The sequence below is a fragment of the Marmota flaviventris genome, chromosome 10 (assembly GCF_047511675.1).
Source record: "Marmota flaviventris isolate mMarFla1 chromosome 10, mMarFla1.hap1, whole genome shotgun sequence".
Classification (NCBI taxonomy): Eukaryota; Metazoa; Chordata; class Mammalia; order Rodentia; family Sciuridae; genus Marmota; species Marmota flaviventris.
The window spans coordinates 77,873,988-77,890,541 of NC_092507.1; the positions used below are offsets into that span (position 1 = coordinate 77,873,988).

General features: G+C 39.9%; 1 protein-coding gene and 1 non-coding gene across 4 annotated transcripts in view; one reads left to right on the forward strand and one right to left on the reverse strand.

Moving 5' to 3' along the window:
* Positions 1-16,554, reverse strand: part of Tgfbr3 (transforming growth factor beta receptor 3) — a 188,104-nt gene that overhangs the window by 20,385 nt on the left and 151,165 nt on the right. For all 3 annotated transcript variants that reach the window (XM_071618045.1, XM_071618043.1, XM_071618044.1), the window contains 5 exons: positions 16,334-16,486; positions 13,832-13,969; positions 13,496-13,654; positions 8,715-9,014; positions 6,211-6,328 (listed from right to left, as the gene is read on the reverse strand). In XM_071618045.1, the coding sequence (XP_071474146.1) occupies positions 6,211-6,328; positions 8,715-9,014; positions 13,496-13,654; positions 13,832-13,969; positions 16,334-16,486 (868 nt within the window). The remainder of the gene's footprint in view (positions 1-6,210; positions 6,329-8,714; positions 9,015-13,495; positions 13,655-13,831; positions 13,970-16,333; positions 16,487-16,554) is intronic.
* On the forward strand, positions 9,502-9,576 carry Trnav-cac (transfer RNA valine (anticodon CAC)). The gene has a single exon. It is a non-coding gene; the product is annotated as a tRNA-Val (tRNA).

A 16,554-nucleotide genomic window follows, 5' to 3' on the forward strand; every position in this document is an offset into this window, starting at 1 on the left:
CTTTTCATATACTCTGAGCAAATTTTGGTCTACCTCTTGAACCAAGATTTCCCTCCTCAGATTGTTAGGCATGGCTTTCATAAATGGGATATTTCTGGGGTTATGCATGAGTAACTGACCACAGCTTTGGGCCTTCAGTTTTCAATTCAGTTCTCCTAAAAACAGTAGGCCTGTGCAGGCCCACAGAAAAACAAGGCGTCAAACTGGTACCCACATCTATGGGTATTTGGCAATGAGGGAAGGAGGGTGTTATAGTTTGGATGTGGGATGTTTGCCAAAGGCTCCTGCACTGAAGTCGTGGTTCGCAACGCAATAATGTTCAGAGGTGGAACTTTTGGGAAGTGACTAGATCACCAGGGTTTTGATCTTATCAATGAATTAATCCACTGATGAATTCACAATCAAAATGAAATATAGTCCTGGAGATATAACTCAATGGTAGAGTGCTTGCCTAGCATGCTCAAGGACCAGGGTTCAATCCTCAGCATCACAAAAAATTTAAGTAAGTAAATTTCATAATTGAGTAGAATACTGGAGGTGGTGGGAACTTTAGGACATAGAACCTAGTTGAAATGAGTGGGTCCTTGGGGGCATGTCCTTAGCGACTGCATCTTGTCCCTGAGCCCTTTCCTCTCTCTTGCTCTCTGCCTCTCAGCTACCATGAGTTAAGCAGCTTTGCTCTACCACGCCCTTCCGCCGCCAGGTCTGACTCACTTCAGGTCCAGAAACAATGAAGTCAGCTAACTATGGACTAAAATCCTGAAATCATGAGCCCAAATAAATATTTCCTGCTTTATGTTGTTTTTCCTCAAGTATTTTGTCACAGCAACAGAAAGCTGACTAATACTTGGGATGGGGAGAGGAAATCTCCTGGAGATTCAGAAGGCTTTATGCAGGTACCACTGGAGACAGGTTTTACTAATCTTACTTCACTGTTTCTGAAACTCTTCTCTGGGTTCTTTCAATACTGATGGCCTGTTCACTTATCTTCATTCTACCACTAGACAATGGTTATTACCTAGGGGTAATTTTCGTAAACTTGGAAAAGCATCAAGACACATTGGGGGTATCAAGATAGTTGTGGGGGTGACTGATATTGGCATTTAGTGGTAGAGACCAAGGATGCTGCTAAACATCCTACAATGTGCAGTTCAGCTCTTCTACAACAAAGAGTCATCCAGCCAAATAGGTTGATACTACTGAGGTTGAGAAACCTGTACTAGAGTATAAAGGCCTTAAAGATGGGATAATGGGCACGGTGGCACATGCCTGTAATCCCAGTGATCTGGGAGGCTGAGACAGGAGGATCATAAATTCAAGTCCAGCCTGGGTAATTTAGCAAGACCTTATCTAAAAAAAAAAAAAATACTGGGGATATACCTCAGTGGTAGAGTATCCCTGGTTTCAACCCCCAGTATGAAAAATCATCTGTCAACTCTTATACCTACCATTAATAAGGACTCATTTTTTGGAAGAAATATCCATAAATGCCATGTAGATCCTATTATTGGGTACTTTCCCCAGCAACCCAGTCTTCACACTGCCTTCAGGGAGTAGCCTTCCTAAATGATCTAATCATGGGTTTCCTGCCAGAGACCTCTTGATCATTCTTAACCTTTAAAGGTGCATACTGGAATGTTTATGGATGAAATTAAGTGTCTGGGTTTATTTCCAAACAATCCACTGGGCAACAGGAAGTGATAAAACAAGATTCACCATGAACAGATAGTTAAAACCAGACTGTGGGTTCATTCTATTTATATATATTTGAAATTTTCCAAAATAAAAAAAAATGTTTAAAGGCAAAGCAAATGGAATCATAAAAATCTCTATAATACCCCTCCCTATTGGATAGAGGAGGAACGTCTTATTCTGCCAGCGAAGCATTTCTACCATCTTTCTACTGTTTTCCCCTCATCTGTATCTTAGCTTGATGACAAAAGTTGGCTGGTTCTTTAGAGTATTTTTGTTCTGGAAAAATCAAATGTGTTCCAAAAAGTAATGCCTCCTGTGGATTAACTTCCATTTGACATTCACAACTTTTCCTTCCACAACACACACCACACCACCTGCCAAGAAAAAAAAAAAAAAAAAAACCCACCCAACTTTGGCTAAGAGGAGAGAGAGGAAATTAACATTTACTGACTATCTATGATATGCAGGTGCTTTTATTTTCTGAAGCTGTGTGGTGGAAATATGAAGGAAATTCAGTACTTCAAACATTTAACATGCTGAGAATTAAGTACTGCATATAAATCATGACAAATTTGGGAAAGATATTTATTGCTCTTTTCTGTCCATATGACCATTTCTCTCGGTGTGTACTCTGTCACAGTTTTTAAAAAAAAATCATCACTGGCATGGTGTAACCATTTTTACTATGTAAGACCAACTGTTCTCGAGTGCTGTAAAGAGTAGTCACAGCATCCAAAGCAAACATGCCTATACTTCAACATGTTTCTGAAAAATATGGTAAGATGGCCTTACCTCAACTATTTTAATTGTTTTGCCATAAATCATAATATGCATAAACTATTCAAGTTTTCTGGAGTTTTTTGTTTGTTTATAATCCAAAGTCACAGAACTTTTCCTGAACTTTACTACACTATTAAGCAGACTCCGCATTTCCTTAGCCCTTTAGAGGAACAGACGTTTTTTTTTTTTTTTCTCCCCCCCTAAAATTCATCATCTTCCTTCCAGTTCATATTCTTTAGGGTATTTAGGTGGTACTGCAAATACCTATGTGATATGGAATGAAGAGGGGGAAGGCAGAAGAGAAAAGGAGTATGAAGAGAGAGCTACCTGTGTTGTTGGTAATTTTTATTAATAACTAGCACCATGTTTCACCTGAGAGAAGGCAGAGTTTGAGAGCACAGGTTATAGAATCAAAAAGCCTGGATTTAATTCCAGATCTGCTTTTATAGATTGCATGACTGTTGGTAAGTTATTTAATCTCTCTCTAAATGCAGGTGCAATGAGGATTAAATATAACCCACAACATTATAAAAAAGTAAATGCTTAATAAATGTTGGATCCTCACCACCACCAGGACCACAATCCATTGTTAAAAAGTTTAAGTAGATAAAGAATGATAACCATTGGGCTGGGGATGTGGCTCAAGCGGTAGCACGCTCGCCTGGCATGCGTGCGGCCCGGGTTCGATCCTCAGCACCACATACAAACAAAGATGTTGTGTCCGCCAAAAACTAAAAAATAAATATTAAAAAATTCTCTCTCTTTCTCTCTCTCTTTAAAAAAAAAAGAAAAAAGAATGATAACCAAGTGATGGTTCCCATAAGGACTTAAAGATCAAAGGTGGCAGAGATGTGCTCAGGGAGACTCCACTAAAAACAGTGACTGGAGGGTGAACTCAGAATTACTTAGGAAGTCTTGACAGCCTGTTCTCCCTGTGTACAAGAGGAAAAAACACGGGCTTGAGGGATACTCATGCTACTGACAATGGTAATCACCACTCTCTCTGCCTGGTGCTCTGCCTCTATCTGCTGACCCTGAAAACCCAACACCCAAAAAAGTAAGACAAATCAAATGCCAGGGAGAGCTGGAGATTCCTTCACAGGGCACCTATGTAATAAAAGGACAGTGGAACATCCCTTGGTTAGGAAATTTTTATCCAAAAAGTTAATCCCAGCAAATGATTTGCCTGCTCCCAGGAAGAACATTCATGATGCTATTATTATTATTTCAATGAACCTATGGTATTTGGCCAATGATTACAAACCCTTTTTAAAGGACTATTCTAATTCACTGTGAGACAGAAGAAAACATGCTAACTCCAAAGGTCTGCAATAGGTGAAGAGTTTAGAGACAAAGAAAATATACATAAAAGGGGGAGGAGTCATTCTAAGAGTTTAAAACTGTTAGAAATCCCACCCATTTGGTGCTGTCAGCGAATTTGCATATAGCCTCTGGGAAGCTGGCCTACTGTTTAACCTCATGAATTTAACAAATCTAAGTAATAACATGCTTCTCCACTAAAATCTAGTCTCAATTAGCAAATCTCATGAAATTGCTTTGATATTTGGTAAAACTTTCCTCTTGAACTTTTACGTAACAAAATACACTGAACTCTCAGTGTAATTACACTAAGTTTAAAGAAAAGTAATTACCTAATTTACAAGAAAAATTACTTAGAAAAATACCACCAGACTTTAAAAAAAAATGAATGAATTGCTGGAAGTTATACTGCTGCAATATTAATGTGTAATTATTGTCTGGCATGAGAAAAAGCAAGCTGCTGCCTACAATTACCCACAGAATTACCTCTCTCAAAATAGGTGGGAGCAACAGATGGAGTTCGAGGAGCTGCTGCTATTGTTAAACCACTTTCACAGGACAAAACAGAGCCAACTGTTGCCTAATTGTTTCTTTGCAACACAACTAATTTATTCTTATTTCTTTCCCCTGAACCCAATAAAAAGGAACTCAGATTTGTGCATCCCATTTAAAGAAAGATGTCTGTTGTAACTTTCAAATGGTTGAAAACCAACCAATAAAATAAAAATAATAAAAAATTTAAAAAAACCAACAACAAAAAAATGTGGAGGACCTACTCCACATCTAACAGGTACATTTCAAACTGACTTCAGGATGGCTGGGAAATGAATTAAAAATTATTTTGCTCCATCCAGCAGCATACTTGAGTGTTGCAGCTGGAAGTCTGGAAGCCACCTGATCCAAACCCCTCCTCTCCAGATGGAGAAAATGAAACTCGAAGAGGTGAGGAGAGTTCTCTGGAGTCTCCCAGCCAGTTGGTGGGGGAAAGTCAAGAGTGGTGGCCCAGGCTCCTGGCACTGCGCCAATACTCTCCTCCTATACTCGCCTTCCTTTCTGACATGGGCATGGCCCTAGGAAGAGGGAAGCTGCCACAGACAGATATGACAATTGGAATGGCACAGCTATCCACAGAAGGGTAACTCAGCCAAATTAGAAACTGGCCAGCACCCACATGCCTCTGTTCTGGTAGGTCCTGCCTGCTCCAGAGCCACCCCAGCTGCCTAGTTCTGCCAAATATCAGGCCAACAGTGCTCAGATCAGAAGTGCCCTCTTCCGGTGGCCCCAAACCCAGCCATCAGGTCTCCCTGCTAATGCCAGCAGCTGGAGCCAGCCTGCTCACTGACTTCTGACAAGGCCCTTGGTATCTGGCTTCTCTCTGTCCTTCAATGGGGTGGGAGGTGACCTGCGGCTCCAGCCCTGAAATATCTCACCCTGGAGGTTTGGAATCCACTTTCATTCTCCAGCCTCCTCTCAGTTTGACACCCTGACACAGAAATGCTTCTGGAGAGTGACAAGTTGTTTCTAGACAGAGACAACTATAACTGACCAGATATCCCATGTGACATTTACTTCCACCCCTCAGATGTTGACAGCTGCCTGATGTGCTCACGCTTGTTTGTGCCCCCTGGAGCTGCAATGTAGTCCCTGTCAGATGCTCCCTTCACAATCCACAGGGCCTCATCTCCATTCCTGACATCCTCTTAGGGCCCAGCTCTGCTTCTCTGCTGGTCCAGCTGGCCTGATTTACATCAAGTCTGGCTCTGCCTTGCCTGTCCTCCCATTTACTGGTGCCACCCCCTCAAGGCACATCCTTTTCTCTAGAAGATGCGGCTTGCTGAAGGTTCCTGATGTGTAAGAAGAGAGACTCTTAGATTTGGGCAACAAATTTGATTGTATAAAGTTATAAAAACTGAATTATAAAATGCATTTGGGGTGATGGTTCTCCATCGTCTTTCTACTGTGACTCCCAATATGAACAAGGTTAACAGACACAATGCTCTCTCAAAGGCATCTGCAATTTTGCCAAAGTATTACATTAGCTTGTAGCCAGCACCACCACTAGCCATGGATCATGGAGAGATGGGCTACAGACTGGGTGCTAGTCCCAGAACACCAGAGATAACTTTAAGCCTTTGTTCCATACCACAAGGAACCAAGAGTGATCTAATGAGATCTAACAAGAAGAAGAGTGATCTGATTTTTGAAAGAAGACATACTTTGTAAATGTATTACAACTTAATCACAATGGCAGTAGGAGAACTAGCTGAAGAAAAGACTCTTTGGAAAAGAATCCCTTTCTAAAGTTAATAACAGGTCCTTAACTTATCTCTTGAATAAAACTGAACTTCATAGTATTGAATAGTTTTAGGAGAATCCTTTGGGCCCCTATTCTCTGACTGAGCCCCTAATATGTACCTTTAGGTTCTGCTTGGTGGACCACTGCCAGGGGCTTGGTGAATGTCTTCTTATTCTGCATCATGGCCCAAATCATGGAGGCATCCAGGGAGGTGCAGGCTTCATCAGGAGGTACGCACTACAGGGAGGAAGAGCAAAGCAGTCAGAGGTCACTCGAAAGTGCCTTTGCCAGCCCAACCTGCACAGTTGTTCTGTAGCCCCTTATCAGACAGCTTACAGCTGTTTACCATGGAAAAACAGGAAATTTGTGTGTTTTTCAAGAACCCTAAATAATCAGGGAGATATTAAGGCAGGCCCACTATATTTTCAGCTGCCCTGGAAGATGCAAACATCACTAGATGGCTTATAAATATTATCATCCCCAACCCTTCTTCCTGAAAAACAACCCAAAGTTTTAGAGTTAGTTTGAAAAATAGGGGAACTGTATGATGAATGCTGGCCCTTCACCCAGTTGGCTTCATAGAGATGGCTTGTGATAACATTTGTGATAAATGTTTGTGATTTGTGATTGTGGGAAACTTCATATATTGCATCATGTGGTTGACAGATTTTATATTTGTTATCTAAAAAGATAATAGTATTATTAAGTTTGTTTGATTTTTTTCAGAATCCTGGTATAGGCACTGCAAAATCAAACTTTCCAGGGTCATCTGCTTTTTGAAAAGAGGGGAGTACAGGGCATTGAATCCAGGACCTTGTAAATGCTTTACCACTGAGCTAAGCCTCCAAGCCCAGGATCATCTGCTTTTAATATTCTAAAATGCAGGTTCTAAGGAGTGGCACCCAGGTGTGTGGACCATGAGATCAGCCACTTGTAGCTATTTTAAGGACTCAAATGGGAAGATAGTGGTAACAGCTCATCTTAAACCTCTGCTGCATCACAGCTACTGTCTCACCTATTCTTCTAACCAGAGGGAAGCCAAGTACTATTATCCCAGCTTACAGGTGAGGACATAAAGGATCTGAGGGGCTGAGGGACTTGCTTAAAGTCCCCTGAGTGCAGCAGGCCTTTTTTATCTCTTCCCATGCCCTTTCCACTATTCCCTACCTTGAAGGTAAACGGTGATTTGAAATTCAGGATCATATCCCATCATGTGATCAGAACTTGGGACTCAGAACTCTCCTTGGAGAGTTCTGGAAGGAAACATTAGAATTAATTTTCACAGACTGACACACTGCAAAGCTGTTCCAGAAAGAAGTAACAGCCAAAATCACCAACAAAAATCCCTAAAAACTGCCAGTCCTCCTCTCCTAAATACCCAACTCCTAAAAGTTATCCTTCTGCCTGCAGGAAGTGACTGGGGCCCACAGCTAAGCACCGAGCTCCCCATGACTCTATACCATCCACTAAGCCCCAATCTTGACAGCCACTGGAAGGTAAATGTCCACCAGCCTAAGGTATCCATGCTTCCAAAAGCAAAGAAATTGATATAAGTCACCTTATATGTGTCCCTGATGATTATCATCAGATTTTTTGTTTTCACATATAGACATTTCATATATAGACATCATATATAGAATTTTCATAAATTCTTAAAGAAATGAGTTCCCAAGGAAATACAATAGTGCAAGGGATTCAGATCAATGGCAATCTATTTGATAATGATAATTTTCCCTCTTCTAAACCTATTTCCTATGGCCTATATATTAAGTGAGAGAATTCCATATCTGCATTATTAATGATACGGCTTGATTCTTAACCTTGGAGATATCAATTGATATGTGAGTACAAAGGATGAGAAGCTAATTTACACTGTGTGGTATCTATGGAATAAATACACATTGGAAATTATACATCATCACAATAGGATGCAGAAACGAAACTACAACAGAAGACACCTTTCACACACAAGGCTGACCTAACGAGGCATCATCATAAACCTAGTAGAGCGCTTCATGAGCTATTCCAGTGAGGCCAAAGGGCTCTGATTTCTGTTGTGGCAACAGAATGCAGTGGTTCAATACAGGGAGCGATATGAGGCAAACATGATGAACTGATGTAAAACTGAGAAAGAGTAAAATAGTTGTTAGTTTCCCTTAGAAATCTTCCTGAAACCAGTCAACCTTCTAACTCACACAGAGAAGGTCAAAAAAGCAATTGCAATCCAAGTCTCAACGGGACTTGGAAAAATTAATCCTCATGCTGAACTTGTCCTTTCGGCTCCCTGTACTTCTGGCACTGCACACTGCACACTATCTGACCAGCAGAGATAAAGCCAGATCTCTCCCTCAGTGGAAAACAGTCCTGATTTATCACTCGTAAGGTAATACTAAGTAGCACACATGGAAGGAAAGAAAGAAAAAAATCATACTGTCAGGATTTATTCTCTAAGACTCCATAAAACTCACAGCTCCCTGCTCACTCTGACTTTATTACTTCAATTGGGCAATTCCAAAACCAAAAACCTCAACCTGCGATAACTGGGGATTAAACTTGCCCAGTAGGTCACTGCATCACCTAAAAATGTCAAAGTAGTGGTCTAGATGGATGAAAGCCCACTAACCTTAGGCAACTTCTGGGGGTCCTTCTCTTTCTTGGTACATAACGTCAGTTCACACTGTAGGAAGAGCAGTGAGGTATTGAACATGGGCTTAAAGACAAAACTGAATCGCTTCTTATCCATCTCGGCTTGTGGGATAGGAAAGTGCACTCTCTTGGGGCTGTAGAATTTCACAGACTCATCTTTAGGACATATGTTCTCAATGATGGTATAATCAGACATCCTGTCAGGGTTCGAATATGGAGAGATAAAGCATGTTTGGATGGCAAATCCCAGTTCGTGGTCAGCCTTAGTGACCGATACCTACAAAAGATCAGAAAAATCAATTCAGAAACAAGTTAGCATCTTGCTTTTACTTGAGGGCACAAGGATAGCATGCTGACCTAGCCCTTCAGATGAGACATTACTTTATTTTCATAACATATGCATAGACTTCTTTCTAACTACAAAAGTAACATACGCTCATTGAAGAAAGGTATTTTCCACTTAAATTTGATATGGATGATGACAGTGAATTATTTAGCTCAAATGCCAGCCTGGAAGTTTCAAATGCAAGATGAATAAGTCTCTTCAACCCCCCGTAAGTCCTCTGAGAGATAAAAATAAAAGCACACCACGCGTTGAAGTGAATTGTCCAAAATAAGTAAAACACCTACAGCAAAGCCATAATAATAGTGTTTTGCTTACAGAACAAGCTCTTTTTAAAAACTTGCTCAAAAAGTAGAACACAGAGGCAGAATCCCTAACTTTGTAGGGAAGACTGAGTTTCTAAACCATAAATCAGGGGGCTGGGGATATAGCTCAGTTGGTAGAGTGCTTGCCTCACATGCACAAGGCCCTGGGTTCAATCCCCAGCATATCACCAAAAAGGAAAAAAACAAAAACTAAACCACAAGTCAGATCAAACCTAAAACATTATAACAGATTCATCTGAGCTCCTGCTTAGTCTGTGAGCAGGCAGAGCTGAGCTCTGATGCTGGATGTCAGGGACAGTGCAATCTGGTGGCCATCATGGACCTGGCAAAGTGTCCCAGCTGCTCACAGGACCAAACCAGCCTTGCCAAGTACTCTCCCTTCACTCTTTAAGCCCAGGGGTATTTTAAGGGAAATCTAATCTGGAAACATTTCCAATTCATTTACACTTCCTTCTTACAAAACATTTGTATGGGCCATGTCCAAATCTTGTTAAGGTTCTTTTCTTTAGAAACAGGAAATAGTGTTTAGCCAAGTGTAAACAGAATTCAAACATCAACTATCCTGAACTCAGCTAAAATCCCTAGAACAGACTGAATTCTCCATTTGGTGACACATGGATCATGGCATGGACTGCCCTCCCCCTTCCATGCCTCATTCCTTAACTAAATTTAGGATCAAAATAAACTTAAACACTTTTAAATAAAGTTAGTCCTCACCCCCAGGCCAGTAGCCCCAGAATCCTTTCAAAAGACATGGAGATATAAACAAACTTTCCATTCTGAGATACCCAGGGGAAACCCCTGACATTGCTTGGAGCTCTGAATCCACAGCACTATTGTGAAAGATGCCTGCATGGTTAACCATGAGGCACTCAACAAATAGATGATGAGGAGCAGGAGGATGCTAATGAATATGATTATGATACCGCAGCTTATGGTGACACTTGGTGATATTTCAACTTCCTTATCTTTGCAACAAGATATTCTATAGAACAAGATATTCTACTTTGGAAAGGTGGTAAATTTTATATATTCTACTAGTAACGTGTCCTTTAACATGAACTCAGAACTCACAATGCAAAAATGTGTAGCAAAGGAACATCACATCTTTTCTTTCTCTCAAAGAAAGTATGTAATGGCAGAATATCTAGGGGATCCCATTATTATTTTTTTTTCTTGGAAGGGAAAAAACATTATCAGTAGTCTTTTACTCTAAGATAGACCAGAAATGAGAATACAGGCTGTGAAATGAGACATGTCCAAGAAAATCACATGCTCTTCTGTTCTCAAATATACCAAGATTTAAAGTTTCCTTACCTACAAGGACACATACAAGATATAGTTATTGTGAGAATTAGTAAAGTTATATGCAAACAACACAGCTCCCAGAGTTAATAAATACCATCCATCTTTAGCAGTATAATTCTAGATTTAAATTTTGGGTGTTATAAACAGTTGTTGTTGTTTTAATTCTCCAAGACAAAAGAACCAAACGAAAAACTGCCATTATATTACCAACAATTATCCAGATACAACCAAGGAAGAGGTGGCAAAACTGATAATGTCTTAGGTTAAAGTTAGGACCTGTGGTTAGAGAAAACAGAGGATTCAAGGAGGGGATAAGAAGGATGGCTAGGAGAAAAAACTGGGAAATTGTTCTTTAGGTCAAATCAATGATTTATTAAGTCTTTCTTAACCTAAGTAAAAAATTTTCCTACCAGCAGTGGAGTCCAAATTGGAAACAAAGACAAGACATGCCTGGTTGCTATCCTAATTTACCTAAACATTTACAGATTCTCTCTCCTATTTTAGGTATTTTAAATCAACTAAGAAAAAATAGTTTATAAAATTTCCCCATCCCCAAAATTTTCAATGTGTTTTATATTTAAAATGGTAGCAAAAAGATATAGTTCACTTTTTACCAAATTTAAGTTTGAAATGTATAGATGATATTTGAAAAGAATTGAAAAACAAGACTGAGGAAAAAAAAACTTTACCAATAATATATTTCAAGTAAGCCAGCATTGCAGAGGAAAAATCCCCAAATATCCAGGGCAAGATACACAAAGAAGATTAGCCACTGATCAGCATAAACCAACAATGCCATAAATTAGCAAAGCCAGGCACACATTTGGAAAAGAACAAACTGCAGTTGAGCAGCACCCCTAAAATCCACAGCACAACAGGGAGTCATTGACCAACTGCATATGTGGATTGTGCAGCCAGAGGATGACAGCAATCTTGGATTAGGGAAAATCTATGATTAGGAACAGCATGTAGAAAGCAGTGAATTTTCCCCAGTCGTGAAAGAAGTGTACCCTAGAAAGAGAAGCACTCTCCAAACAGGGAGTTAAAGAGGAGGGGCAGAATCCATATGATTAAGGAAAACAACATCCAGAGCCAGAGGGCTCCGTCCCAGAGCCAGTGCAGATGTGAGAGTTGTTGGTCTTTCCAAAACAGAAATATGTGCACTGAAGTCACTTTTAACATATGGAAGTATCCTATTTCGACCCCTTAAGCTTCTCACTCCTTCCTTCTCACTCACAGTGAAGTAGAACACCAGCTTGCAGCTTAGCACCAAAGCCAGTTTGTCAGATGCCAACTTCCCTGTAAGACCAGGTTGTGCCCAGGGTACAGGAATAGAGGACAGTCTGGTGCCATGCGATTTGTCTTTAGAATCCAATCTGTGAACCCGGATGTTTGCATTGATGAGACTTCATATTTTCTTCTCTTTCAAATGGCACTTTGAGGATAAATGACAGCAGTGTCTAGGGGACATGCAGTCACATGGCCTGACAGAGAACTCTGAATCTGAATTCTACTGAGTACTAGTTGTGTGAACTTGGACAAGTTTGTTCCTCAACTTTTTCATCCATGAGATGCAACCATTATTAGTCCCTTCTCACAAAATTGCTCGGAAGAGTTAATTACTATAACAACAGTATTTGGCACATCATAAATCAGCAATAAATGTTAGCTGTTACTTTTTCATTATTACTTTCATTATTACTATCTAATATTCTGTAGTCCAGATTTGTGCTATGCATGATCATCACTGTTTTATATAGTAAACATTTTTAATAAATTTAAACAAATACTTAGATAATGACTTAGAAAAAATTATCTTCTTTCTGTATTTTTTATTTTTGTTGTTGGTGGTGCAGGTACTGAACCTAAGACTTCACACATGCTAAGCAAGTGGTTCTAACACTGGGCCACATCCCCACCTCCAAAAAAACAATTTTCATGAGATATGATAGCACTGAGCATTTTGCTTAAAAGTGAATGTAAGGGGCTGAAGTTGTGGTTCAGTGATAGAGCACTTACCTGTCATGAGTGAGGCCCTGGGTTTGATACCCTGCACTAAAATGAAAGATGAGTGTAATTTAAAAGATAATATGTGAGGTTGTTTGAAATATTACATGGTTAACTCTGACGTGGCAACTACTAAACTATGGCTCCAAATATACTAAGATCAAAGCAAACATAAGGTTTTATTAGTAGAATTCATGCCCTGCCCATTTTTAAAAAATATTCACCTATTAGATTTTCTCTTCTTCCATGCATATATGATTATGCCAATATGAACCCCACTATTGTGTATAACTAGAATGCACTGAAAGAAGCATTATAAAGAAAAAAAAAAAAAGCCAGGCATGGTGGGTCATGCCTGTAATCCCAGTGACTTATGAGGTAGAGACAGAAGAACTACAAGTTCAAAGCCAGTCCCAGCGATCTAACAAGGCCCTAAAGCAACTTAGCAAGACCCTACTCAAAATTTAAAAAAATAGAAAGGCTTAGGGATGTGGCTCAGGGCTCTAGTGCCCCTGGGCTTAACCCCTGGTACATTAAAAAAATAATAATAATAAATATTAAAAAGTCGCTCTCTCTCCTTTCGCATAATATATGAGATTTTGAGATTTCTCACTTTGTTCAGAAAGTACCCTGGAAGTGTTTTCTCAGCCAAGCCTTTACCCAGAGCTACAGGCTGTGAGGAGGCACAGGAAGAGGCCCATATAGGGTGCTAATATCCCATGAACAGCAATTCAGCACTAAGCTGAAAGCTTGAGGATAATATTTCGGTCTCACCTCAACAAAAATGTGCCCATTCTCTGCCACAGAGAAGACCCCCTGGGAAGGCACCAGAAACAGGTCAGTGTTGTATAGCTCCATGTTGAAAGTGATGTTTCCATTGGGCTGGTCCTGAAAACTACTGGGATTCCCCAGCTGCCGCAGGCTGCAATTAAACTGGGAAAAAAAAAAAAAAAAACAGAGATAAGGATAAATCAAAATCACATGAAGGATGAAGCCCCTCCTAGTTATATGAGCTTTGTGACATTCAATCTTATTGTCTAACAGTCCCCAAAGCAAGTCAACCAAATGGACAACATTCTCCACAAACTATATACTAAAACCAACACATACTGAGATTTCAGGTCGGCTCAACAGAGAAGCATCTCCTTCATCCATATCACCAGGAAATCCATTATCACCTGATTCCAAATCTTCATAGCCATCTGGCCAACCACTACTATCCCCAGGGGATGGAACCTGTATCACAACCTAAAAGGCAAAGAAAGCACAGCCATTGTTAAAAAAAAAAAAAAAAAACACCAAACCAGTGCATCAGGTTCTATGAACACCATGTGGCAATTCAGATGCAAACTGAAAATTCGACTTTAATATAAAAAAAAAATCTCCAAACTTTTAAGGATTTCACCTGTGATAAATAATAAGGAGAAGCCCAATGCAGGTCCAAGTTAAGATCTGAACTAAGACTTGTTTTCCCTTGTGAAAAATACAGATTCATTTTACAACTACATTGAATAAATAACAATTATTTCAAATAGTGGGAAGACCCTAGACACTGAATCGGAGTTAAAAGGGCTGTCAACAGGCCTGTCTTATTGTAAGGAAAGCTTCTCCTTATAGGTCTTTATATTTGATCTCTAAGAAATGCTAAAAGCTGAATATTGTCAGGAGCTTTAGTTATTATTACCCTTCAAACTTTGTGGAAAGCCTAGATTGAGATAGAAACAAAGAACCTGATGTTTACACTGGAGACAGTCTCCTCCTCTTTTCTTTATACTACTCTTTTGCTCATTTCTCCCCTAGTATCTTTCTGTATGGTATCTGGGTACAGAAAAGAATATGTTCTAGTCCAAGACAATCTATCTTACACATTGGTTGAAATTATTGTTCCTAGGTTAGTTCTTAATAAGATTAAAAAAAATTTACCCAAGGACCGTGGCTCCACACACACACAAAAAAAATTCTGAAATTGATACAAAACAAAAACATATAGTAACATTACTATAAATAGTTATAACTGGAACAAACAGTTAAAATATACACTGAAGGGAAGAGAACGAGGGAAAATTGACTCTCTTTTTGCCAGGTTCTCAAAAGAAAGTATTGAGGCAATTGAAATAAATGTCCAGGATGTTGCTTACCCAGGACATCATCACAAAGAAAATAAAAATAATGATATGCCTTTCTTTCTTGAAGGAAAAGACACCTTTTTGCCTTAACAGGCAGATCATCACACACTTTTATTGATGTTAATTTGGAAACCAGTTTTAAAATGCCCAAGTCCAGTCTAGCAGTAATGTATGCCAGCCAGTATATAAGGAGAAAGTGGATAATTCCAAGAAAACTAGTGTCATAATTAGTAGGAAAGTCAAAGGTTAATAAATTAGTTATTTGGGTAACAAAGGGAGATTAGCTAGGTCAGCCGGTTATGAAGATTAGTGGATGAAAGAATTCAGTTCTGACTCTGCCATTAACTAGTCCCTTGAACCTAAACAAGTTTTTTAACTCCCAGGAGTTTAATTTCCTCACCTGTGAAATAAGGAAATTGAATGAGATCATCTGAGGATTCTTTCCAGTTGCAAGATCCTGAGGTTCTCTAAGGAACAATAAACTTGGGCCCACAGGAGAGCCACTCCCCATATGAACCACAAGGACCACAGCATGTGATCTCTAGCCTCCTCCCAGTTGGGTCAAATTTATCTGTTGACAAGCAGTGGCAAGAACCAGCAGCCACAGTCACCCCATCCCATGTCAACACTGGAGTAGGTGCTTGGAGCCCACAGACACACACTGCATCAGAGGTAGACAAGGGGACTTCTGAGCCTCATTTTTAACATGAAAAGTACAATCCAAACTCTAAAATCAGCACTTTGAAGTTTTTTGGGGATTTCATCTTCAAATTCTTTTACTATTCACTGCCTAGTCTTCATCTCCTAGAGAACAGGTTTAATCTGAAAAGATTTAGATAGTCACAGGAAAGATTTTTTTTCTGGGAAGTGAAATTTAGCTATTGCAATGGATTATCAATGAGGGCTATCAGTGGAATCCTTCTCCAGGTACTTTCAAAGGAAATTTTCTTCAATTTAGGGTTTTTTTTTTTTTTAGAGGTGGAGAGAGAAAGATTTAATAATTACTTAAAGGTCCTTTTCAGATTTTAAATTCTCTCTCTGATCGTTATATTTATGAGACAGAGTGAAGACCTCTCACTCTGGACAAGACTCAAACGAGACCAGAGAGACCATACACCTGGTTAGAGCTGTTTACACATAGCCCAAAGCCTTGGGTTTTGTCCCAGGCCATTTGGACCTGCAGCTTCGCCATAGAGAGAAGTCACAATCACTTGCCAAAGAACCCTCCATCAGGAGATGGAAGGAAGGAGTGGATGAGATCATCACGATACCAGATAAGGAAACAGGGTCTTCCAACTCCCAAAGACTCACCAACAAAGCAAATGAAACAGAGATCAGGGTCAAAGTGCATCCCATTTTGTTGAGAACTAATATATGGCTTTACTCAGATCCCCCCTCATTTCCATAGAAACATTAAGATGAATTTTAAAGTAATGCCCAAAAGTGCTTTCACAAAGGACAAAGCTTTGTTCTGGAGAACACTCACAGAGTTAAAGTAAACCACACCATCAGGGGCTGATCGCCGGTGCGAAGTACCACAGCCATTCAGCGGAGACTCCAAAATGAAGTGGGTATCATTCATCTTGGCCTTGCAGGAAGAATCCCGAAGGGTGAGCTCCATCCCTGAGTAGCCATTGGCCTGAAACAACAACCAACAAAGGCATAATGGGGGGCTCACAGGTAGTGCTGCCACACACAGTTCACACA